Here is a 24,589-nt window from a genome sequence, read left to right on the forward strand (position 1 = left end):
TGAACGGAGCTCACTGCTGTGGAAGGTGGCCATGTGCTGCAGACAGACTGACAGCCTGTAACAATGCTGTCAACACCTTTCCCTCCTTTCCGTTTACTCTTTTCTTTGCATCAGTTATTTAGTTTTTTTTCGTTTTTTTGTTCTTTGCAATGAAATTTCTGTGGACAGAATTTTTTTGTCAGTTATAAAATGTATATTAACCTAAGCTGCCATTTATTCATCATGCTAATCCTACACTGTTGACTAAAGCCCAAGTCATGCTTCTGTTTTGACTACACCATAGGTATGCACAGGCCTTAACATTAATAGTTGTGCTTAGGTGTGTGTGGGTTGTGCTGCAGTAACACAGCCGAAACCCCAATGGCGGTAGTGTTCTGTTTTTCTGGTTTGTGGCCTCAATTTACAAATTCTCTGGCGTCTCTGTTTTTGGTATTGGCCTTAAGAGCCGACTTAGACAAGCGATAACATCGGTGTGATATTGTCTTTCCTTTCTCCAGGTAAGGAAGAGTCGGTGGCCACCTTCAAGGGCAACGAGTTCTTCTGCTACGACCTGTCGATGACGCCCATCCAGAGCAGCACCGACGAGATCACGCTGTCCTTCCGCACGCTGCAACGCAACGGCCTCATGCTCCACACCGGGAAGTCGGCCGACTACGTGAACCTCTCCTTGAAGAGCGGAGCCGTGTGGCTGGTCATCAACCTGGGCTCGGGGGCCTTCGAGGCCCTGGTGGAGCCCGTCAACGGCAAGTTCAACGACAATGCCTGGCATGACGTGCGCGTCACCCGCAACCTGCGCCAGGTAAACACTGCCTATGTAATCCAGGGCCACCGCAGTTGGAGTGGTGCCTCTCTATCCCTATCTCTGTTGCTTTATTTGACTCTCTATCATTTCTCTCTGCACAGGGATCGTACAGCGAGTGTGTCTCAACTTCCTTCTCTCTTCTGTTGTTGCTGCATTAACAGAAGTTTATTTTCCAAGTGGAGTTAACAGAAGGCCGCCGCTGCTGTTGTTTCATTCTTTCTTTCTTCCTCTCTAAGACATGAAAAGATCCACCTTTCTTCATAGTCAAATGTCGTTCAAAGGCAAGAGGTGAAAAGGCAGTCATATGATATTTTAATTGTAATTTAAGTTAGATTGTAGATCTGCATGTTCAGGGGTTCCTGAGGACATTGTCGTTGGCCGTTATTGAAGAGCCACCTCAGAAAGTGGTCTGTTCAATATGTATGCACATAATGTACTTGGCTACACAAATAGAATGCACCCTAATTTATCAAAGGTGACAATGCACTTAAACCCTCTCTGAACAAATAACCAGACTCATCTTTACAAATCTTTAATCGTAGCAAATAGGAAACAAAAGAGAACATGCAACCTGAATGTATGTGTGTATGGGTGAGATTTGGTGCGAGGCTGTGCATGATCCATCAATACACATGCACAGCCAAACCCGTGGACGTGCACGTACAGCGTCCTCTCTGGATGCTCCAGGTCATCAATTGGCAGTTGCAGAGACCAGCAGTGAGATACAATCAATTCCACTTACACTTGCCGTCCTTACTTCTTCACGTTTTTTTGGGTAATTGTAATTGGAATGAATGTCTTGTCAGACCTAATAATGGGCATTGTAAGTAGCCTTGAATGCAAAAAGGGCCTGATGTGAATGCATTAACCCAAAGATGGTACATCAGCTTTTAAGTTCCCGTCTGCAAAAATACCCCCTGAAAGTTTGAATATGGGAAAAAAAGCAGATAATATCAAACTCTTGTACTTAAAGACACTAAAATGTCTCCCCTCAAAAAAAAAAATGGAAAACCTGAGAGCAAAGTGATTCTTAATGTGGACGTTAAGTGCCGTTGAATTATAGGGGGCGATTTCAATGCCAACCAGACTCTGCAATTTCTGTCATGAAGCAATAATATCATAATATATTTCAGTAAAGTAACTTAGACATGGAAATGGCCCAAGATTTGTGGAACTGATGTTATATTAGCATATGCGGTGCTTGCCGTAGGATAATGGCTAATGATCACACACTGAAAGTCAGATGGACCTGCTCCGACACACACACACACACACACACAGTCGGGGTCAAATATGTTATGCTGTAGAACTATGTGTGATCACCAGAGTGAGACTAGCTTAATGAGTTCGGGAAGCCAACACGATTTTAAAGATTTACAGCGTGAGCCGACCGACCTACAGACAACTGCACCATAATGACCATTAGGGAAATGAGTAACACAAGAGACTGTTATTATCTGTCTCTCCATCGATGTGCCCAGCTGTCTATACATGTACAAAGAACTGCTATGTGACTGCAAGGATTGAGCAGTGAAAGTCAAATACAATTCTTAATTTGTATAAGGGTTTGAGTCTTTAAAGGTAGAAAAATGTAGTAGAATACATTTTGTGAAAAATAGCAACGCAAAAATCTTACCTGACTTACCACTAAGGAAACATATTGCAATCTGTCTGTACTGTCTATGTCCCAATCCAGAACTGACCACTCACGTCCACTGTCCAGACGATGTCCATTAACTCACACAGGGGCATGAATCCCCAACAGATTGCTCTAATTGACCTAACAGGCAGCGTAAGTGTTGCAGAGCTCTCTAGATTTACACTGGAGCGTTCCCCACTAAGAGACCCAAGGAGGCGAAGTATCGATGCCATTGACCACCTCTGACCCTGTGTTTACTCCCAGCGATACCCAGCAGATCAATGCGTAATTGTGTGCTTTAAGGTCCCTCAGAGCCTGCACCCATTTACCCAGTTGCACACATGTCAGCCAAATTGTAGACAGACACGCGTGTAGCTGCATATAGTCACATACCTTCGATTACACTGTCGGGAAAGCCTTAAAATGTTGATGCCTTTTAATATCACGTTGGCCTGGGAATGAAGGAAATATCTTGTAGATCTTAACAATCAGTAGCAATTACTTACTTTACAAATTAAAAAAGAAAAAGTAAAATGTGCTCAATTCTGCTTTTATTCTGTAAGAAATGTGCATTAAATTGACATGGTAGGAGTTGAGGAATTACAAAGGATGGATACGGTAACAGTAACACCCCAATGCCATGTTTTACACTACAAAGACATTACAAACTATAGGATTTGATGGCTGAATTTGGACTTGTCAAACACAAACTGACTCAATACAGGCTGATCAGAGACTGTATTTATTAAAAGAGTGTTGATCTTCATGCAATATAATTTCCAAATATATTTACATGTCTACCTTTAGACTCCAAACATCAAATTCCCTTTTTCCACATTAAGTTTAGCTGTAAATATTGACGAGTTCAGATGATTGGTCCATCAAGATGCATGTCCTGTCCCACCCACAATGTTTGGTTTGGCTTAGATGACAGTTAATCACGGCGTCCCATGTTTTGACATGACTGGAAGTGTCAACATAGAACCCACACAGAGACACATTAATCGTTTTGCACTGCTCTTTCCTTTGTAGTCAACATGGTATCTTGCGTTACAAACAGCCCTGCAGTCGACAGGCGTTGAATCCCATCTCAGGTTATCATCCAGCCCCATTTGTCTCGCAGAGTCTCATCCACTCTGTGTCTGTTGCTCCTCTAATGTCATGCATATCTACCACTGCATCAGTAAGCTGCAGAAATAAGTCAAGCCTGTGAGATCTCACTAACCAGTCTCCCTCTCGGACTCTCTCTCTCCCCCTCCCTTCCTCTCTCTGTGTGTATTCAACATATTTCTCCTCAAACCTATGAATTTGTCAGCTTTGTGCAGGATAAAATGAAGCAGACAGAATTAGGTGAGGTGATAGGGACACACCGCCAAGAGAGTGGAGAGAAGAGAGGAAGCGGAGGGGTGGGGAGGGGAGAAATGCTCCACAGCCAACAATGCATCACAGCTATAGAGCTCCCCTTGGTGGCGTCTGGAGGAACTGCAAGTGTGCATGTGGATAATGGCGCGTTTGAAGAATTTGTCTAATCCCTGTGGTACACAGATCATATGTAGGCAAGGACAATGGCCTTGACCTCATCACTGTAAATCTCTTCCCACTACACACACACACACACACACACACACACACACACACACGCCCTCACCTGTCTCACCACATCCACTGCATCATTGGTTAGCATAAGCAGCAAGGCAGCCCCCCCCACTCCCTCCCTCTGTTCCCCCTGACATGATGATCTACCATCATGTACATGTTAGAGACTTCAGCACCGGTGACCATCCTTGCCCTCTCTCTCCTGCGGGATTACGCACACTGTCTCCGTACTGTGCAGACAGAAGGGCGAAGACAAAGACGGAAACCCTCGTGTTGGGTGACTGGTGGAATGATAGATGTATCCCTTACAGTGCACCAGCCCCATCACATTGTGAAACTAGGTCAAATATGAAGTGTGCAAGGACATTCTTGTCAGCATGAATGTAGCAGTTAAGGTTGTTCTCTTTATACAGGGACAGTACATGGTTTTAAATATCTGCACATTATGTTTCCTTATTATATTTACATATTTTTGAGTATTTATTTTCTGATCTTCCTGGTTTGATTACTTCAGAGTGTCTATCGACTGACTAATGAGCGAGGCTAACTTTTATTGGATAACTTAAACAACGTGTTATTGTGTCACTAACTACTGTCGCCAGGGGTGGACTGGCCATCGGGCATACCGGGCATAATCCCGGTGGGCCGTTGACCCAATGTGGGCCGGTCTGGTCCGCTATGTTGTTGTTTTGTTTTTTTTCTCTTCTTCCTCTCTAAATTCCCTCCAATTGGGCCGGCCAATTGGCTACAGAGGGCTAGCAGTGTGTTGCCAGCATCGACACATATTATTGGTCTATTGTTTGTCATTGTCAATCAATCATGGGCTGACAGGCTCAGAGAGCCCTGACAGTGCTGTCAATCACAACACAAACCAGGGTGGGGCGGGACCTCATTGCATTGGCGGTGGGAGTCGCGGGACGGGCTGCTGCTGAAACAGAAACTTAAAATGGATAATAAGAGTAAAAAACGCATCGGGGAAAAAAAGCAGAAGTCTCTGGAGGTGGAGGCTGCTAAATGTGCCAAACTGACGGACCTATGTGGTGCCGGGTTCACCAGCCCAGCAGCAGCAGGTGCGCCGGGAGACGAGCGAGGAGGACTCGACAATGATGAGCGAGTGGAGGCAGACATGTGAGCGCGCATTTTCAATTTTCAATACATTCTCCAAACTGGCTCGTTACTTGAGCAGCGGAGGTTGGCGTCGCACGCCTCTACCGACGGCGCACCTCTCTCTCTCACTCGCTGCCCCCTCCCTCCTGAGATGTGCAGGTCCCGGTGGCGTGTTTGCCGTCGGGGGGGGGCAGCGCGAGAGGTTGGTCTATCCCTCCGCAGGTTCACCTTCAGAAATCTTGTTACGACTTTTACTTCCTCTAGAATAGGATAAGAGATAGTGTCTTATTTTGTGTGCCTATAGTATAGTGGTTATACTGTGGTTTATTAATGTTCTTGGGCAGACACAAGAGGCACTTGTTTATAGTTAAATAGAAGTTCAGATGCACTGGTCCATTACTATTTGAACCTCAGCATCTAGGGTTCAAAATTGGTAAAATTATACATTATATGCATATTGTTGTTGTAATTTTTCAGTCAGTTGAGATAAATCTTGAGGAGAAACATTTTGGGTTGTTTTGTGTCTGTATAGACCTACTATAAAAAGCAATTTGCATTTTTAATTTTAGTTCTTGTACTTTTGATACTTAAGTACATTTCAACACCAGATACTTTTGATACTTAAGTACTTTTAATATGAGCTACTTTAAATTGACGTAACTTATGTCTTCTAAATGTCTTAATGGCAGATGTGCTCGGCTAATTATGTGGGCCGGTCTGAGCCAAAAAATGCCCGGGCCGTTTTGTTCTCCCAGTCCAGCCCTGACTGTCGCTACAGCAACTCAGAGTCAATCGGTCGATTTGTGTGTGTAGTGCAAGGTTGTCGCAAAGTAGTAGTAGGGCAGATGTTCAGTGCTGTAGTTAATGTTTGTGTGTTAAAGTATTGGATGTGTATTGTATTTGAACATTAGATCTACATACAGGCTCTTGCATTTCAAATTAAAAGAGTAGAAGAAAAGAGGCAAGAGATTAAAAAAGCTAAAAGAAGTAAAAAACCTAGATAGACATTTGTAAATGCGTACAATAAAGTAAAATAGATTAGTTAAGGGTATCTGTGAATATAAAGATTTTTCATTTTGGATTTAAAAGGTTGTGAGTGTCACCTGTATACATACATGTGCTGCTGTTGTCTCGTGAAAATCAGCCTTTATTGGAAACCGCTTCCTCTAGTGTAGTTAAATATCCGTTTGCTGTGGTATTCCAGCAGCCTCTCTGATATTAATACAAACCAGTTTCATGGTATATTCCGGTATTTAAAAATGCCAGGAAATATGTTGGATGCTCTGATTTCGATCTACTGGGAAGATAGGAATGCAGGAATCCAGTCATTTATATGTTAATGTGTTTTTGGAAGGATAACTATCCAAGTTGATGACCACTTGAATCAAATAGGCCTCCGTCTATCTCTCCATCTCTCTATCTGTGTCTTTGTCTCTCTGTCTATTTGCCTCTCTGTCTGTCGGCTCAACAGACACATGGTTCCCACAGGACGCTGCAGGCAGTCAGTCAGTCAGGAAACATGAGACAGGCTGCCAGGTCGAAGGAAACGCGGGCTTGTATGTCTGCGTTCCTGTTTGCTCACGAGGAGTCGAGCGAGTTGAATGAACGATTGTGTGCACAGAGAGTGGGAAATGAAGTGTAGTCCTGTCATCTGAGACTAAAGGACTATCGGAGCAGTGGGAGGATGGGGGGAGTGCGCTGGGAACAGTTTTTGTTTTTTTACAACTAAACGTTCCGACATCCTCTGTCTCGCAGAACTGGGGCAATAGCTTAACCAGTGTCTTGAGTGACAGACCTTTGATAAAAATAAAGTTACTCTGAATGTTTTGGCCATTGTGAATCCACAGGCATGTGTGCAGCTTCCTGATTGTTAGGACCATAGATGCTGTATAAAGATGGACGTCACGTTTCCACTCCCTCACACTATCTAGAAAGCCAAAATATTCCGGTTACGAAAGCCTCCATCTTGAACATTTAGTAGTGATTGGGGAAAGAAGCAGCAGCCTCGAAATAATTGATACTAAAACTACGCACACATTTTTTACAAGCAGCAATACAACATATCACGAATCAGTTCAGAGCACAGCACATCAAATGCATGCATAGGATGTTTCAGAAGGTGAAACTGAGGGACAGAAACACATCTATGAATGACAAACCTTTGATAAAAAATAGACTTCCCACCCCAAAAACATTGTAGAGTGATTTGAAAATGAAACAGTGTCACAGATCAGTTGCTACCATGACTGAAAGATTCATCTGGGAGACTCCTTGTCATTTATTAGTGTTTTAAGACCGTGGAGAGGCAGAGTGATCGTCCAAACGCACTATTCCTTTTTGGAAATAAAGAATGTCTAAATGCAATGTAGCCTTTTCACTCAGACTGTGTAATCCCCGTCACTAAGACATACTTAAGAGTCGTGTTTTAACTGGCGGTGCATATTTCATATTAGACGACAGTATGAGAACATCAACCCTTCCCCTCCTTCAATCAATACCAGGAGAGCGGATACTCCCCACCACTTCATTGTTCCCACTATTTCAACCTCCCACACTCCCACAAATTGTTTTTCGTCCGTTTCAGTAAGGCATGATCAGCTGCAATTACTCCCCCTCCTCCCGATCCTCGTCCATCAGTCAATCCCCCCCCCTTCACCCAACCTTCCTCCCTTCCCAGCCAGATTCCCTGAGAGAGAGCCAATCAATTATTCTCTGCTGCACACGGTACCCTCCCTTTCTGTCTCATTTTCACTCCGTCTCTCTTGTCCATTGTCATAGCAATTTGTCACATAGCAACTGTGTCTGCAGTTCTGTTGGGTGGCGAATTGTCCCTGCATGGCGGCAGAACTACAGTTGTTGCGTTTACCCTTTCCACACAATTACCAACTCCTTGTAAGACGCTGTGGCTGCTTTCACACATGCATTGAATTCCGGGTAAACTGTTGAGATTCTCCACAAGGAGCTGTATTTGAGAAAGCAAAAAGTCGAGTCTTTGGAGTTTCTCCTGCCCGGAAAACTGGAAAAAAATAATACAAATATTTCAGGGTGAAAAATGGAGCCAGACATGTAAGACAATGATGGAGATTTTAACTTTGATTTGAGAGCGTTCGGTGATGAGGGTCAATGCCATTGTTGATGTGCTGTAAACAAATTTTGTGATCTCAGCAGTGGAATTTAGATGTTACATCCTGCCTACTGCATTCTGCACCACCCCTCGAATGAACGCTCCGGAGATTTGTGGTGCTGTGAGCTCATCTGATGGGAGAATTCTCTGCTGCGTTCTTCATGTGAAAGGCAAACTCCAGAGAAAGTCCAGACCCAGTTGTGTGGACATTCTCTGGACTTCTTGTCTGTCCTGATTCACTAGGTAGTTGCGTTTGAAACCCTTGTGCCCTACATGGTGCTTGGACCTTCTTCCTCCATAGGGACAAGACAAGGACAAATACGTTTGAAGCAAAAGTAATTGGATAAACTACTGAGTAAAATAACCAGATCTTGTGATGGATTACTCAAACTATTCAAATCTGAAACCCTTGTTTTGTATGTTATGGCCAGCATACACATACGTATACGTTTGCTGATTAGCTCCTATCATTCACATGCTAACATCTCAGTGAGGTCAACATTATACGTTTAGCATAATGACTGGACCTCCTGTTGCCAAATTGAAAATGTCATTTAGAGTGCTCTGCGATGCCAACCTGCAGAGCAAAGCACTTTTATGGTGACACCAGGGATTGCTATTCAAGGCAGGCAGGAGTAGTGGATTTGTTTGATGCACATAATGACATGCTAACACCCCTGTAATCCTTTCTCAGTTTACTGCCAATGACATTTTAAGTATTACTAATTTTCCCCAGCTGTGCTGTGAGGAGCAGTCGTCATGTTGATGTGCGTTTATTATTTTGTATTTACTTATTTCCCTCGTGCTTCTTTCCCCATCCAAGGCCAGAACCTCAAGCACAGTTTCTGCTCATGCGTCGCCCGAGCTACAAGCACCTCCTGCTCAAACATCGTCCTGACTGTTTGATACCATCACAGAGAGGTTCTGTGCATTTGAGGGGAAATAAACCCCAGCTCATTTGCATCACATTTCCACGATATTAGCATATCTGCTTGCATTCCCGCACTCAGTTACTCATCAGCCTCATTTGCCACTACCTGTATCTGCTCTAGCACTTTCATGTTTATTCATCCCACTGTCATGCAGGCGTCTAATCGGATAACACATCTCTGCACCATTAGCACATTGAAACAGGTGGAACCGCGTAATAAAACGCTAGTGAGACAGAATCCAGTAAGAGATATAAAAAGAGATTATAGGACGAGTAGAGGGGGGGAGCGACTTAGGAAGAGAATAAGGAGAAGCAGCCCTGTAAAAGAAAGCCTTGCAGTGAACATTTGTATTATATTTTGGGTCAGTGTGAAAATGAGACCTAAGTCTTTCTAAGTCTTAATGACACCAGAGAACTCTGAGGGTAAAGGGAAAATCTGTGATATCGCTGTTGGTTGAGAAAGTAGTGTCATCGTTACAACAATGCTACATGGATTGATGATATAGCTGGATATCAAAAGCAGGAAAACAAATGTCCAATCTTTGGGTTGAATATTTTGTGCTCTATAGGTAAGGTTTGTTGTTTTGCTTCGTTTTTTCTCATCAAGCGTATTCACAAGCACATAAAAAATAAATGCAATCAAGAACAGCCAGATCAACTTTCTGAAAAACATCCATCTTCATGTTCAGCTGCTACAGCTGTGTGCTCACAAACTGGATCAAAATTTACACGAGTTAAGGGACAGAAATAAAAGGTAACTGTACAGTAAATATTTTTGTCCAATGTATTATTAATTCCTAAATTACAATGCCTTGTCTGCTGTTGAGCCATCTGTCTGTAGAAAAGAAAATCAGGCGTATTTCAAATTAAAAATGGAGACGAGAGCACGTGAGAAAACGGCACCAGACAATGTCATGGTTAATTTCTTACTATGAAGGCACAGTGATTTCAACCAAGGAATATAGGGCATGTAGTTAAAAGCAGTGGATCTGTATTGAAATGTAATTTTTTATATTCTCAGCAGTTTCACTTCTTTGACATTACGATGAAATCTAAGGAGAAGGAAGGTCTGCTGTTCAAAGACAATATCTGTCAGTGACAGACGAGAAAATAGAGCTGTGGACAATGGGAAGCACAACAGAAATTTAAAGGAGAATTATGACCATCTGCATCACAATATACAATATGCTCTCCTTCAGTTTCTCTGCACACATACCTTTAAAGAAGCACACACCTCCGCACACTGTTTGTTTGCCGACTCCTCTCCGCCGTAATTGCAGTGACATTTATATTCGCACCTGAAGCCTGTCTGCCAGTTCCCATTGCTTGGAGCCAGACAGAGGCAGTCGAGAGTGAATGCCGGATGATTGGAATGAATGCAGAACCAAATGTACCTGAAAGAGCAATTTTGAATTTAAGTCCAGGTCCACTGTGTCTGACAGGGTCACCCACAGAGTGGCCTTGTTACTGAGGACAGCTCGTAGCACCACACTTGCATAAACACAAAAGAGCCAATAGCATGACTTTATATAACATGGATTGGGCTTATACTGTCTTTCATGTGTCACTAATCATCCTCTTAATTTAGATGATGACATTTCTTCCAGATGACAAATAGCTCCTCTTTTTCTTTCCCCTCCGCCCCATAACACAATCACACAAAAGGTGTTTTATCGCTTTTTTCTAAAAGCCTAAATTGGGAAATTTATAGTCGAGCGGTCATCAGTCTCAGCGCTTTCTCACTTACAATGATAAATCTATCTGGGCCGGGCATCTTGGCTCCGCTGCACTATCCATTGATCATTTTCACAGCTTTGTCATTAAATATTTATTCAGCTTATTCGCCTGTGGCCGCAATTCAGTAACGTCCACCCTGACTGGTGTGTAAAAGATCAGCGTCTCATTTTACGTCTTGGCCAACCCTGGCCAGCGTCCTGCTGCTCCTGTGTATATACAGGCTGCCACAGCCACCATCCACAGCTCCAAAGCAAAGAGACTTACCGTTTAAATAGCATTAGCTCATACCCACTCTTTTACCTCATCTTCCAAAATGCAATAATACAGTGTATGTTTATTTCTTAACCCAGAGGCACCTTTGGGACAGGTGCAACAGTAATTTGTTTGTCTGGGCCTGTGGTTGTTTACGTGACTCGGAGCTTTGTCCTCACTCAGCAAATATCACGGCCTTCCTTTTCCCACATGGGTCAATTACAGAGAGTATGCTGGGCTGTCACAGCAGGGGCTCCAAGTGTGTTGGCATTGAGGCAAATTTGTAACAAGCACAGTGTGGAAGAGCAACTTTACAGTGAGACAGTCAAATTGACAGTACAGAAAACAGTTAGCTTTTTTTTGATGAGTGCTCATCCCCATTTTATTCTCATACTCTTATAGCAGTCTTATGCTAGAGTCAAAATCCCTTGCCATATGTATCCCTCAGTACTCTCTGTTGTTGTCAGCCCATTAGGTTACTTCTATACTCGATACGCATCAACGCTCCATCAGTGCTGCACACACTTCCTTCTCCAACATCATGAAGTGCAACAAAATTGTGGGGAGTTGTGACAGGAACCCCTTTAAAGCAACCAGTTCCCCGACCGTTCTGTCTACCTCCTGATAACAAAAAAGGAACAAAAGTTTAATTTTCTGCACGATTGATCTTGACAATGGAGCGCCAGTTAAGCAGAGCTTACAGCTCTCAAGCCTGCAGTAAAAACTGTGACTTGTATAGCAGCTACGCCTCTAGATCTTCAATGCATCGACGTTCACGCATCAGTTTCAGTGGCTCGGTTCGCTGCATTTCTCTCCAGCCGGGCAGTTTATTCATAAAGCGCTGCCTGCTTCTTTCTCAGCCCCAGTCTAACTCCCCATCCAGACTCAAGTGAGTGATCAGGTTATATTTGTGCAGAGAAACTTAAAAGAAGACATCATAATTTAGTTCCTGCTCAGCTTCATCATGGCACCTCCACAGAGCAAATCAACATGACAAATGCAGTCAAAGGTACAAAGAACAAATTTAATAATGGACAAAGAACAAATTAAGTTTCCTCATTCACTGAATTCAGGTGTTAAACACACACAGGATCCAATTGTATCACTTCTGCGTCCTTCCTTTTGTCAGTGGGACAAACAGCATCTATGTTCACTCTCTGCATGAGACAATGCAGTCACTTTGCATCCAGCGTCCAAATGCAATCGCTTCCTTTCATTTCCACCACACATCTTTTCACCCGCCGCCATCACTTTATCATGTTCTATTCAAAGAGATCATCAGCAATCTTTTTCGAAGGATACATTTTTCACCACCGTCCCAGGGCTGCTCTGTCAAAGAACTGAGGGATGGATTGGGTCCAAAATCCAACATCATCATTAAACGGCTGAGAGGGATCTAAAAACGTACACAGATCAAAGTGTTGCGTCCCGCCTCTCTTTTGTGTCTTCAAATGAGTTCTGAAAAAGTCATAGTCATTGTCACCTTTGTAAGGGTAAATTTGTCAATCTAAACTAAACCATTGTCAGTCTCCTGGTTTTTCAAGCTTCTTATCACATCTACTACGTTGTTTTTGATAGTTTAGAGGCATAGTATCGATATGCCTAGTAAATCGTTTAAGAGGAGTCATTAGACAAAGTGGATGACTGGCGACAGCATGTTAATGTGACCCCTGATCCCAGCATGGGCGTGGATGATTCCTAAAATCTGCTACTTAGCCCCATAGGGAGGCCTGTTTGCCGGTGAGCACTTACACTTATCTTCCACACAGACGCCAAGAACACACAGAACACGTCCGTCCCATACACACACACACACACACACTCACACACACACACACACACACACACACCATACCATTCCCAGTGATGGGATCACATGCATTCACCCTTTTTCTTCAAAATTCACTGCATCAGATATGGTCACCTGCAGCAGTGGACCGTTTCAACTTTCAGATCAAGATATGAGATGTCCTCTAGACGTCCACTGTGTCCACAGGGAAAACTCAGGGCAGATCTCACTGATGGATCCATTAACCTTCTCACTGCCATCTTCCGACTTGTGCACTTGACTCAAAAATAATCAGATCATTGCAGGGGGGATATAATACTCATGAAGGCGAAAGATTTCACCACACCAAGAACAAAAAATAATAACCAAGATTTGATGAAAATGTGACATTTCATGCTCTTTATGGTTTGATTTGTTCTCTTCTCAGGGACAACAGATATTGCTGTTGATAGGAGAAATGATTTTCAAGACTTAATGGACATTTTTCTCTCTTTCAGGATGCTGCAGATACCGGAACCCTCAATGAAATGCCTCTGTCTTTTCTTTTCATGCTCAACAGTTGCTTAACATAATGCTGTTTTCCTTAATGCCCTGATGACAGTCAACACAGGAAACACACTGTGCGTTTATTTACCACAATTGTTCCTTTCTACAATGCAATGATTTCTTTTTGTTTTTTTCTTGCATATATCACAATAGCTCCTTACTTGGGAAATCACGAAAACATGATTGGCAACGCCCAGTGCTTAACGAACGCCATTGTAAAAATGGAGTAGACCCCACTGCCAGCAGGCTCCCGCTGACCAAATTAGCCAATCAGATTGACTACTAATGCTGGTGTACTTCTCCCTCATCCCCTCCCCCGCTCAAAAACCAACACCCCCATCGAAACTACCCAAGTCCCCCCTGTGGAAGTTGATTTGCTAACTCTTGTCTCTTTTACTAACAACAAGCTTCCGAATTCTTCCAATTTGATTATTTTCATTGGTGGATTTTTCTTTCCCCTTTACCTCCTATAATTTCAACAACTAACACTGTGTCATTCACGGAATGTGAGCCATCTGTTGTTTTCTCTACTTAACTTGCAACTTACATACTAACAAATGTATTGTTATCCTTTTGATTCCTTTGGTTCTTTATGGATTTATTTTGTAGATGACCCCTTCAATCGAAATAGTAGCTTTCTTTATTTCTTTATTTGGATGTTTTACTACACAAACAATGCGGAAGATATATTCTTTTTAAATTATATTTTACTATTACATACAATTTTTTTGCTTGGAGAACGAGGAGAAGCTGGTTTTGCCGAAGGCAATTTTTCTTTTTTTCTTTCCCGCCTTTTTGGGGTTGAGGTGTGTTCTCTTGAGTTCAAGGTTTATCATTATTTTTTTATTCTTTCTCCTCCCCCTGTTTTCTCCTGAAGCACGCAGGCATTGGACACGCTATGGTAAACAAACTGCATTATATGGTAGCTATCATTCTAATTGTCTTATACTTTGGTTTGCCCTGGGTTTTCCGTTACCTCTTTCTATTCTGTTTGCTTTACTGAAAGTACAAACCCGTCATCAAGGTAGCTGAAAAACTCCACCTCTCTGTTTTTCTTTAAGCCCTCTTCCTATATATATGTTATTGCTTTTTTTTTTATTGCCATCCAGTTCTTCCCCTCCTAAAAATAATTGACTTGTTCATCCAAAGAGGTCTACCCAAAACAAACATACAGAAATATTTAGGTTTCAAGATTTTTATTTCTTTTGCTGTTTATTTTTTGTCTCTTTTTTATTTCTTTTTGTTTTGATTTTCTATAAATTCAAACACAATCCGTATGAAGAAATAAAGAATCGTAATGCACTGCGATTATTTGAAGAGTAGTAAAGAGTAAATCTTACATTTTCTTGAAATTTTTTTGGTGAATCCGTTTCCTCCTGATTCATTTTCTTAGAGAAACCTTGTTGAGTGAGCGCATGCAGCAGGTTTCTCAGGCAGATAAACATGTTACTATGGCAGCTCCAGTGAGAGGAAGTAAAGAGAAAACACTTTATGTTCATGGATTTCCACAACTATTATCACCATTAGAGGATTGGGCCTGAGGAGAGCTTCTTGCTAAATGCCTCAGTTGGACCTGTTATCGGAGCCACCTGTTATCCAAGCTCGCCATCCAGTGGTTTATGGAGTCATGAAGAGTATTTACAACTCCTGATTTAGTGGTCAATGCCCCCGTTGTCAAGTAGGCCTTAAATGAGGGCTTGATCCCATTAGTGGCCTCAGAGTGATTTATGATCAAGATGGGGCTGTTCCCAGACCTTCACCTGAACACACCCGCTCTGCTACGCACACATATGCACACTTAGTCCAGCTGCAATGTGCCAATAGTCTCCTGAACTCAACTGCAACCAAGAGTACTGACTGAAGCTCAGCACTGAAATTGAAATGGCACTTGCACCTTTAACTGAGCAGCAGATGAGGGGAGATGGCAACAATAACGTGTCTGCATTTAAAAAAGAAAGACTCTTAACAGATGCTTTTATTAGGCTGAATGAACCAGAGTCCTGCCGAAGCACGCTGGTAAACCACCCGTAGCATTAGCACGTAGTTGTTATCAGACTTACTTGCTTTCACTGGACTTTTCCAATCAATAGATGAAGCTCTCTGCCCATTGATGCAGACCATAAAGGGAACTGCCTGGGTAAATCTGAGCTGTGTGCGATCGACCCCTCATTAACACTAACACTAACTTATACTTCCTATACTTTACTGGCCTCACCCCTTGCATGAAGAGACTTGAAACCCCCCGTCCCAATCGTTCTCTTTTTGTCTCTATTTCAGTTTTTGGTATACAGATTGCATTGAGTATATATGTATATGTATATATAATGGCTAACATATATACATACATATATCAATTGTCCTAATATAATCAATACGGCCATGAAACATGTTAGCCACACCCTCTTGTTGTTTTGTTTATTTTGTTTATTTTAATATTATGTATGTTGTTTATTTTTTTTACTTTTATGATTTTACCTTCAAAATTAACTTACTAAAATGAATAATGACCTCACACCTTATCTTGCAAAACTACCCAAAGGAAAAACTTTAAGAGGGGAGACAGATTTTCATTTTCTTGGTGAATAGAGGATTGATGCCTCCAGGAATAAATCTGGCCAATCCATCATAACACACGATTTGGGAGAAAGGGGAAAAAAAAGGTTGTTGTTATTAAGTCACTGTATCCGTTTAGCCTGTAGCCTTTTGTCCAATTGCATGGAGGACAAGTGATAGTTCATTGGTATGACCTTTGGGGTAGTAACTGCTCTATTCACCAAGACAGACATGTCTTCCCCTCTCAGTTTTCCCCATTCTTTAAAAAACCCTCTCATAACCGTTGATCTCATCTGTGATTGGTGACATTGGTCCCATCCTGTCCTCACCTCCTCCACTAAACTGACAGTATCCAGTGGTTGTGTCCCTGCACCCTGTCTGCATGATTCTATTGGCTAGAATGTTTCCACATCAGCATCCTCACATGGTGTAAATGCTGCTCTAGCCCAGCGCGTGTCCGTCTGTTGTACACGTGTCTACATGGGTGTTTTTTTTCTGTTGCATTCTTTGTCCTGACCGAAAACAACCAGAACATTGAAAGCTATCTTTCTTTCTTCATTTGTCTGGTGTTGTTGTGCTGTGCAATTTCAAATTCACTTTTCCACTATTTGCCCATTTTGCTTTATCTTGCATCAGATGGTTCATTGTTTTGTTTTTTATATGTTTGTGTTTGTTGTGTCTAATTGAACCCCCCCTCCTCTATAACCAATCTTCCTGTCATCTTCCCATCTAAGTGCATGGCTTGTGTGTGTCACTCCGTGAGCTTGGACGGATTCATTTTGTTTCTTTTTAACAAAAGCAAACCTTTGTCACATGGAATAACACATTCAGTCCAAATCTGGATCTGGTTCGGGCAATACAAATTGCAGAGGACTTTTAAAGAATCCTCACCTACTCTTACCACTCTGACTAAATTTACTAAAACAGTGTTACTAATCTACTGTTTGAATCAAAACCTTTGTTGTAACTGTACTAACAACCATTTTTGTGTCTGACTTTCCCTTACTTACAAAAGTACTAACCGATTTCGTTCACCCACCAACCCTTTTAACTCTTTTCGGCACAGAGCTTAAAAAAAAAAAAACTTCCCCCTTTTTCTCTCCTCTTGTCAAAATGACACTTGGCCTAACTTCCTAACCTTCCCTCATCTCTTTACTAACCTAGGGCTGCAGCTTAGTTCATGGTCTACATCATTAAATATATATATATCATAGTTATTACTAAAAGACAGAACCATCTCTGGACATCAATAACACCCGGCTAATATTTTTTCACAAACTGCCAGACACCTATCGAAGTTCACCGCTGAATCGGAACCCTTTCTTTCCCTTTCTCTCTTGAGCATCCTTCTTTTGAAGGAGGTCTGACTTTGACCTCAACCAATGGGGAAGCAATGTGCACATGTGTCCAAAATATACAAAATATAACACATTATTTCTCCCTGAAAATGACAGTAATCAGATGTAGTGCCAACAAGGGTAAGTGATGCACTTCAAAGGTAAGCTTGATGCCAACTCTTTGCATGGATAGTGCCGTCAATGTACGACGGTACTGATAGGTACTGGTAGAGCGAGGCTTTAAGAGTCAGGAAGATGCTGACTAAGGAACTTCTGACTCCATGCAAAGATTGGATGCTCAAAATCACGGCCGCCCCTGGGAATTGAAGCTTGGAAATTATCTGTGCTTTTAACTAGGTGACGTGTACGTGACGAGAGTGAGTTGCTCACACAAAGCTATTTTCCATTGTATGTGCTGAGGGCCTGACAGGATATTTCCACATGCTATATCGAGGATTTGACTGACATTCGCTTCAAGACTTGTTTTGCTACTTCCCAGCCCCTTCATGGGAGTAGTGACAGCTTTACCCAGGTTACTTTTCTCTGTGCTCCTCATGTTCTTTTTTATCTTACCCTTATCAGCACATACTACATACTGTGAGTCACTACCAGACTCCTGGAGATCATTCTAAGACAGTGGTTGAGCTCTGTGTGCCGTCAGTATGTTGGAATTGTGTGCAAGTGTGTAAGATGGGCTCTAGATACATCTCCAAGCACATTTGATTTGCGCTTTAAAGGAGACATATTTTACTTGTTTTCAGGTTCTTAATTTAGATTTGGATTATTACTCAGAGCACATGATTCAATGTCCAAAAAGCTCATCACTTTCAGCCTCTGTCTGAAAACATTTGGTTTTAGCTCCAGTTGCTTTAAGGTGCGCCCTACGATAAATCCCTGTCTCCTGTGATTGGTCCAACCACCTTTAAATATCCCCAAAATTGAATTTAATCTGCAAGTTAATGACTTCTTCCATGGCCCATACCCCATATCCATTAACTTTTAATAAAATGTATTAAGTATTTTTTTGAAAAATGCTAACATACAGTAATGAAAAAATAACCTCTTTGGGAGAGATAAAAAAAGTCTTAGAAGAAACGGAAAAACTGAAAAAGCATATTATGTCTCCTTTAAACACCCTCAAATTAAATATAGTTGAAGTGTTCATTTCAAGTACATCGTTGTCTTCACTGCAATCAATAAGACATTTTATGTGCAGTGTTAGTACAGTCCCTAGCACAGCTGGAATCATCTCCACCCATCTTGTTTACTTGATGAGAGAGTGGGGGGGGGGTCCACTTTATGGGGCCCTCCATGCTCAGCAGCCTGGAGTCATGGAGTCATGGAGTCATAGAGTCATGGAGTCAGCGACACAGTCAGCTAAGCTCACCACAGGAATCCACACTCAGAACAGTGGTAGTTCACAATCCACTCCATGTGAGGACCCACAAATAAAGCTTTATTGTTCTCTGGGTAGTTGGAGGTTTACGAGGAACAAGTAAACAAGTGAAAAATTGATTGAATAGAATGGGGGTTATGAACATAAAAGAAATCATTCCCCCACCACAGGGCCATTGAGGAAGTCAGTTCAGCGGCATGTGAATGGGTAAAAAGGAATGCCTCTCCTGATTTGATCATCGCAGGTATAGCATTTCTTTCACAGTATATTCAGCTGCAAACAGCTTCACTCTGTGTTTTCTGTTGTACCCGCGACCCAGTTCAGCAAAGATCAGCCAGGTGTCTTAGTTTCTCTCCTTAGATAGTGGGCTAAAGAAGTGTGTGAAGAGAAGCTGGGTACAAATTAAGTAATCCTACTAGCAGTGGTTGGGGGTTTAGGTGCTTGTTTTAGGTAAACTATTCTAAATGTATGGATTTTTATTAACGTATATTCAATAGAATAATGTTAAGCACAGACAGACAGTAGAATGTTCAATAATTCATTTTATTTTGTATTTATCTGTCAATAACAAAGATTTGTTGATCAGTCTCATGTCACGGTAGTTAAATCTGTAGGTGGAAGTATAGCCAGGCCTTGGAGTGAATGTCACTAACACTGGCTGTTCTATGTGTCCTCACTTAGCAGTGCTTTGGTTCTGTTACTGTGAATAACTCTAAATACTCCAACAATCATGGGAGGGCACTCCTTGGTGTTTTTATTAATTCAATGACCTAGATCCAACATTTCAACCATTAATTTAGCCTGTGGGCTATTATCACTATCAAGTATAGAGGAATAAAGCAGGGAGAAGATGATGGAGGTTCACATCTGCAGAAATATGTCACAAAAGTGAAAGTGAACTTTGTTTTTAAAGACACTGTGGGTAATCTAAAGTGAGCTGTTATCTTTGCTTCAATCAAATTTACCTATCAGGGTCAGATGCACCCAGAGTATCCAGAGTATTTCTCGGCTGCTGTTAGTCAATATCACAAGGCCGTTCCCACCTTGGTGACAAGGAAATATCCATGCCGACAATCGCAACCCAACATGACTCTGCTATAATCTTATAACAAATTGTCGGGTTTCATTCCAAGAGCAGTCCCTCTGCTAATTGCAGGGAACATTTTGAGATAATAATGGAGGCAGATTAAATCAGGGCTACGTGGCTTCCTGGCTGGGAGAACCAGGGTGTTTCAACTATCAACCTGTGATATCGTCACCCTTGCCTTCCTCTGGCCAGTGATGCAAGTGTTAGTAATGTTACTCAACGGGACGGGTGTGCACTCTGGTTGAAGCAAAGACTAGCTTAGCGCTGGTGTATAATTAGAAAGAGAAATTACCTCAGAGGAAACACTTAGTTGGGTTTTGTACTTTATCATTTTTTTCAATTCATTTTTTGAACTTATCAGTGTGCTTATTTTGGATCTTTGACATATTGTCTCTGTGGGTTTGTTATTGATGTTTAAGTCCAACCTCTTATCACATGATCAATCACTGAATAGAAAACGATCACCCTGGGTCTTTTCTTTCAATTTTTCGTACACAGCATGCATCAAAAGCTCTGATTAATCTTTTAAGTGTTGGAACCTGGGATGATGAAGAGAGCACGAGAAAGAAACAAAATGCAAATCACTTACTTTCCCTGTTAAGTTTGGACATGTATAGGTGTCTGGCAGCATACTAACCAATACTAATCAGCCGTGGCCCCAGTAAGCACATCCAGCCTTGAAGATGTACCATCAGCAACCTGCTCCTTTTCTAATACGTCAGTTTTCTTCTGAACTTTAGTCAACATATTAATTTCACAAGCTTTACAAGTTATATCTCTACGCTCTGACATTTCAAATCCTAGATCCTTGCTTTGAGAGAAGGTCATAGCAAAGGTAGACAGTTTGGAAAAACTCTGTAGGAACTTTCCATGAGCCCTTCCCCCGTTTCTCCTCTCTTGTCACTGGGAGATAAATGAAGTGACGGCGCGGAGAGTCCCAACCAAGACTTCCAAACACCCCAACACACCAGCACTGTCCACCGCAGAATGTTCATGGTCTTTCCCACCAAGTAGCAACAGCAGACATAAAAATGAGTTGCCCTGTTCACAAGGGAAGTACGAAAAAAAATGAAGAAAAAAATAGTCACGAAAAAGAAGACAAGCACCCGGATGGGGGGATGGATCTTTAGAGTGCAGATGCTAAGGTTTCTCTTCAGTTTTCTGTTTTCAAGTGTTTGCTGCAACAAGAGTGGACCTGGACCTCATATCATTATTTTTTATATTCAATAAGAGAGTTTGATATACAGGGCATTTTTGTATTGTTGAAAAACAAAGTGAAAATGTTTCTCACAGACTCATAGCACTTGTACTGAAAAAAATAGGCTCATGATAGCTACTCTGAGGTTACTTTAGATCCAACATGCAGAGGGAAGTGTGTTAAATGTGAATTGTAACTATAATATTATCTTTAAAGCTGGACTTAAGATGAAATAACGATGGTTTGGCCTTGCCTCATTTTTGAGAGTGCAAGTAATTTTAAACAGATGGTCGTGGCTCCCCGCAGTTCTGTTTTTGTGCTGTGTACATTTATGCTGAATATCAGAGGCACGAGTGCTGCACCTCTGCTCAGGCCAGCTCGATTAGGATAATTAGACTATAAATTGGCCGCTAAACGCAGAAGCCTCTTCCAATGAGGCAGGTGTGTTTCTGCTGGATATTTGTAGAGTAGCATAAATTTGGCACTGATAGCAAATACAGCTATGTTTTAATGATTACTGTAGAAATGCAGAGCAAATCCTCACAATATTAAACGTACAACTGAGTATATCTAATGTCCCATTTTTAGTCTCTCTTTAGGTTTTATGAAATTGACAAGTCAGGGTCTGGTGTAACATTGAAAACAGTTGCTTCACCTGCTCTTGTAAGTGCAAACGTTACATCACTAAAAGTCTCCACATATGCTGCTGTAAGTGAGGCTAAACCTGCTTTGATCAGACTCATCGTGGATCAGACATACAGGGTTACTGAGCCTTAGTATCACAGACATCAAACTGTCCAAAAATATAATCAAAGAAAAAACGACAGCCTGTGAGTAAAGCCTGGGGGAGCCACACAAATGTAACATTTGTTCATCAGTTTTTTTTACATAATCATTATTTTGGCTCTTAAGTCTGTTTGCTGTGCTTCAGTCCACACTGTTTCAAAGCATCAGCTTGTGGCTGTGTTTGATTCCACCCAGCGCTTTCTGCTGTTAGGAAGCAAACATGCAGCACAGGCTGTGTAACCTTGCACAAAAGACCAGACTCGAGGCAATTAAATATTGAAAGGGGGGTTATTTTTACTTGTAGTTCCTTGAGTGAGGGCTGGTTCAAATGAGGCATGTTGCAGAATATCTATGAGGGAAGACATTTTGATACTGTGAAGGCAGTGTTGCCTGCAAGATCATGTTGTTGAACTTTATTTTGAGTAACATTTCAGTCAGTGCTTTAGGTTTATGATAGTTTTTAGTGTTTAGAAACTATATATTTAAAAAGCGGAGTGGCTGCTTTTGAGGCACTTCAACAAGTGTCAGCTACAGTTCAAGCCTTTAGTCAGTGAGCACAACACTGGTCCGTGTCCCTCAGCAACTGCACTCTAGAGTGAAACCCCCCCAGTCTGACTGACACCAAAGCCAACCAACCAAGCGCTACAAAATAGGGGATGCCCCCGCTTATTACCTATGTTTAATCTATTTTCTTCCTTGTTTTTCTTCCTCATTCTTCTAATTTCTTTGTGCTCTCGTCATCCTCTATTCTCGCCACCTTCTCTATTTTCTACCTGTTTTTTTTCATCTCTTTTGGACCACGCCTATGCCAGGTGACCATCTCAGTGGATGGTATATTGACCACCACTGGTTACACCCAGGAGGATTACACCATGTTGGGCTCTGACGACTTCTTCTACATCGGAGGGAGCCCCAACACCGCTGACCTGCCCGGATCGCCAGTCAGCAACAACTTCATGGGCTGCCTTAAAGATGTGAGTGGCTCCATTCGATTTTGCAGTTTGTGACTGATCAAACACACGCATTCAGTCTTTATACTGTATTCCCCTGCCTCCAGCTTGTCGGCTATTTGCTTTGGAAGCAGTTCAGAATGCACCATCCTGCATCCTGTGTTGCCTCATGGGAAGGAGTGTGTATTTTAAGATGTTTTTATCAGTTAAATAGTGTCTGAAACCTATGGGTAAGACGTTCTCATTCCAAAGAAAAAACATAGAAACATCACAAAATTGCGGCGATAACAGACACCGTGTTCAACTGTAGTTCAGCTTCATCCTCACGCAAACTCACACAAACACACACAGTGCGTATTGACTTTGGCAGAGTCACTTGAGAATCATCAGCCTGTGCCGATATAACTCCCATATGTGAGAGTAGGAGGTGTCAGACAAACAGTATCCTGAATTATTTCATGTGTTATTCCCTCCTCCTCCTCCTCCTCTAACCACACTGCAGACTGAACACATCCACAGGCCCTGCACACACTCCCACAGTGGGATGGAAGAAAATATCACACAGGTTCACATTTTTAATATTCAACCACACTAAATACAGCAACAAATCAGTGGTGGCTGGATATGCAGGGTGACAATGGCCTTATAATACTTTCTTTCTTCAACTCTGACAAAAAAAAAATTACTTTTATTTTCACCAGGGCTTTAATTCATGGCTTAACAAGCCGTCAAGAGGACCAATCACAGCTTAAAGTATTATGCCCTTGTAAATGTAATGACTTGTATAGAGGCGGCGCAACATGGTGCCATTGCTTTTCCTCATGAAACCACGCTGATTGAATAAGTAATTACTTTTGCCATCACATTTAATGGATTGCACAGTAATCGCCCTATCTCTAACTTAATTATGCCTGTAGAATTACATTTTCATTATTTGGGTTGCTATCCGGCGGATCCCTAGTGGGTTTTAACTTCCTAAGGCGTTTAACTATCCTCTCTCTCATCAGGACAAGGCTGGATTTACAGACAACATACAGACCAAGCACAGGGAAAGGGGGAGGGGAGTTTGTGAACAGTAGGAAAAACAGACGATGACAAGTGCTAGCAGCAGAAAATAGAGGTGAAAATGAAGAAGCGAGGTGAAGATGTAGGCAGCTGGAAATCGCATGACAAAAACAAATTGTTGGAGAGCAGAGCATTTACGAATCCGTTCGACAGACTTAGCTATCTGCCAATAAGAAGCTAAGCAAGAGTAGGTGCTGCCTTTAGAAAAGAGTGAAAGAAAAGAAGTGTGTGTAAGTTGTGAGGTAAAGGTGAGACGTGGTAGAGAATGGGAGAAGTTCCAGGCAAAATCCAGGAGAACGTTTAGTGTAATCGTGTTTGACCTTCTGCAGAAGGCTTCATTTAATCTCAGGTTTGGGTCAGCACTAAAAAACATGTCTCATAACTGTGTAGAATTATAAAATGTACCTGAATCGAGAATAGCCTGCTGATAGCTTGACATGGTTTGACAAGGCCCGTTGTCAATTGTAGAGAACTTTAAGATTCCAACATGGAGGCGGGGGGTCGTCAGCGGCGTGTTTCTTTCTGTGCGAGTTCAGTGGCACAGCGTGGATAATCAGTGGTGTTGTGGTCGAGGCTTTCATACCGCCGCCACCGCGGTCAAACGCCTTTGATACGCTTGGCCAACACCCTCCAGGCAGCAGCTATCTAAAGGAAAAGCGCAGCAGAGGAAGAGTAAAGAAGGCACCACACCGAG

The 24,589-nt window shown here is 42.1% G+C and overlaps 1 protein-coding gene across 3 annotated transcripts in view; it reads left to right on the forward strand.

Annotated features, from left to right (window-relative positions):
* nrxn2b (neurexin 2b) overlaps positions 1–24,589 on the forward strand; it is a 533,986-nt gene that overhangs the window by 189,058 nt on the left and 320,339 nt on the right. For 2 of the 3 annotated variants that reach the window (XM_061066072.1, XM_061066075.1), the window contains 3 exons: positions 498–799; positions 14,401–14,445; positions 22,693–22,854. In XM_061066072.1, coding sequence (XP_060922055.1) covers positions 498–799; positions 14,401–14,445; positions 22,693–22,854 — 509 coding nt within the window. The remainder of the gene's footprint in view (positions 1–497; positions 800–14,400; positions 14,446–22,692; positions 22,855–24,589) is intronic. The other variant, XM_061066073.1, reaches the window with a different exon arrangement.

Source organism: Limanda limanda, chromosome 22 (genome assembly GCF_963576545.1).
Source record: "Limanda limanda chromosome 22, fLimLim1.1, whole genome shotgun sequence".
Lineage (NCBI taxonomy): Eukaryota > Metazoa > Chordata > Actinopteri > Pleuronectiformes > Pleuronectidae > Limanda > Limanda limanda.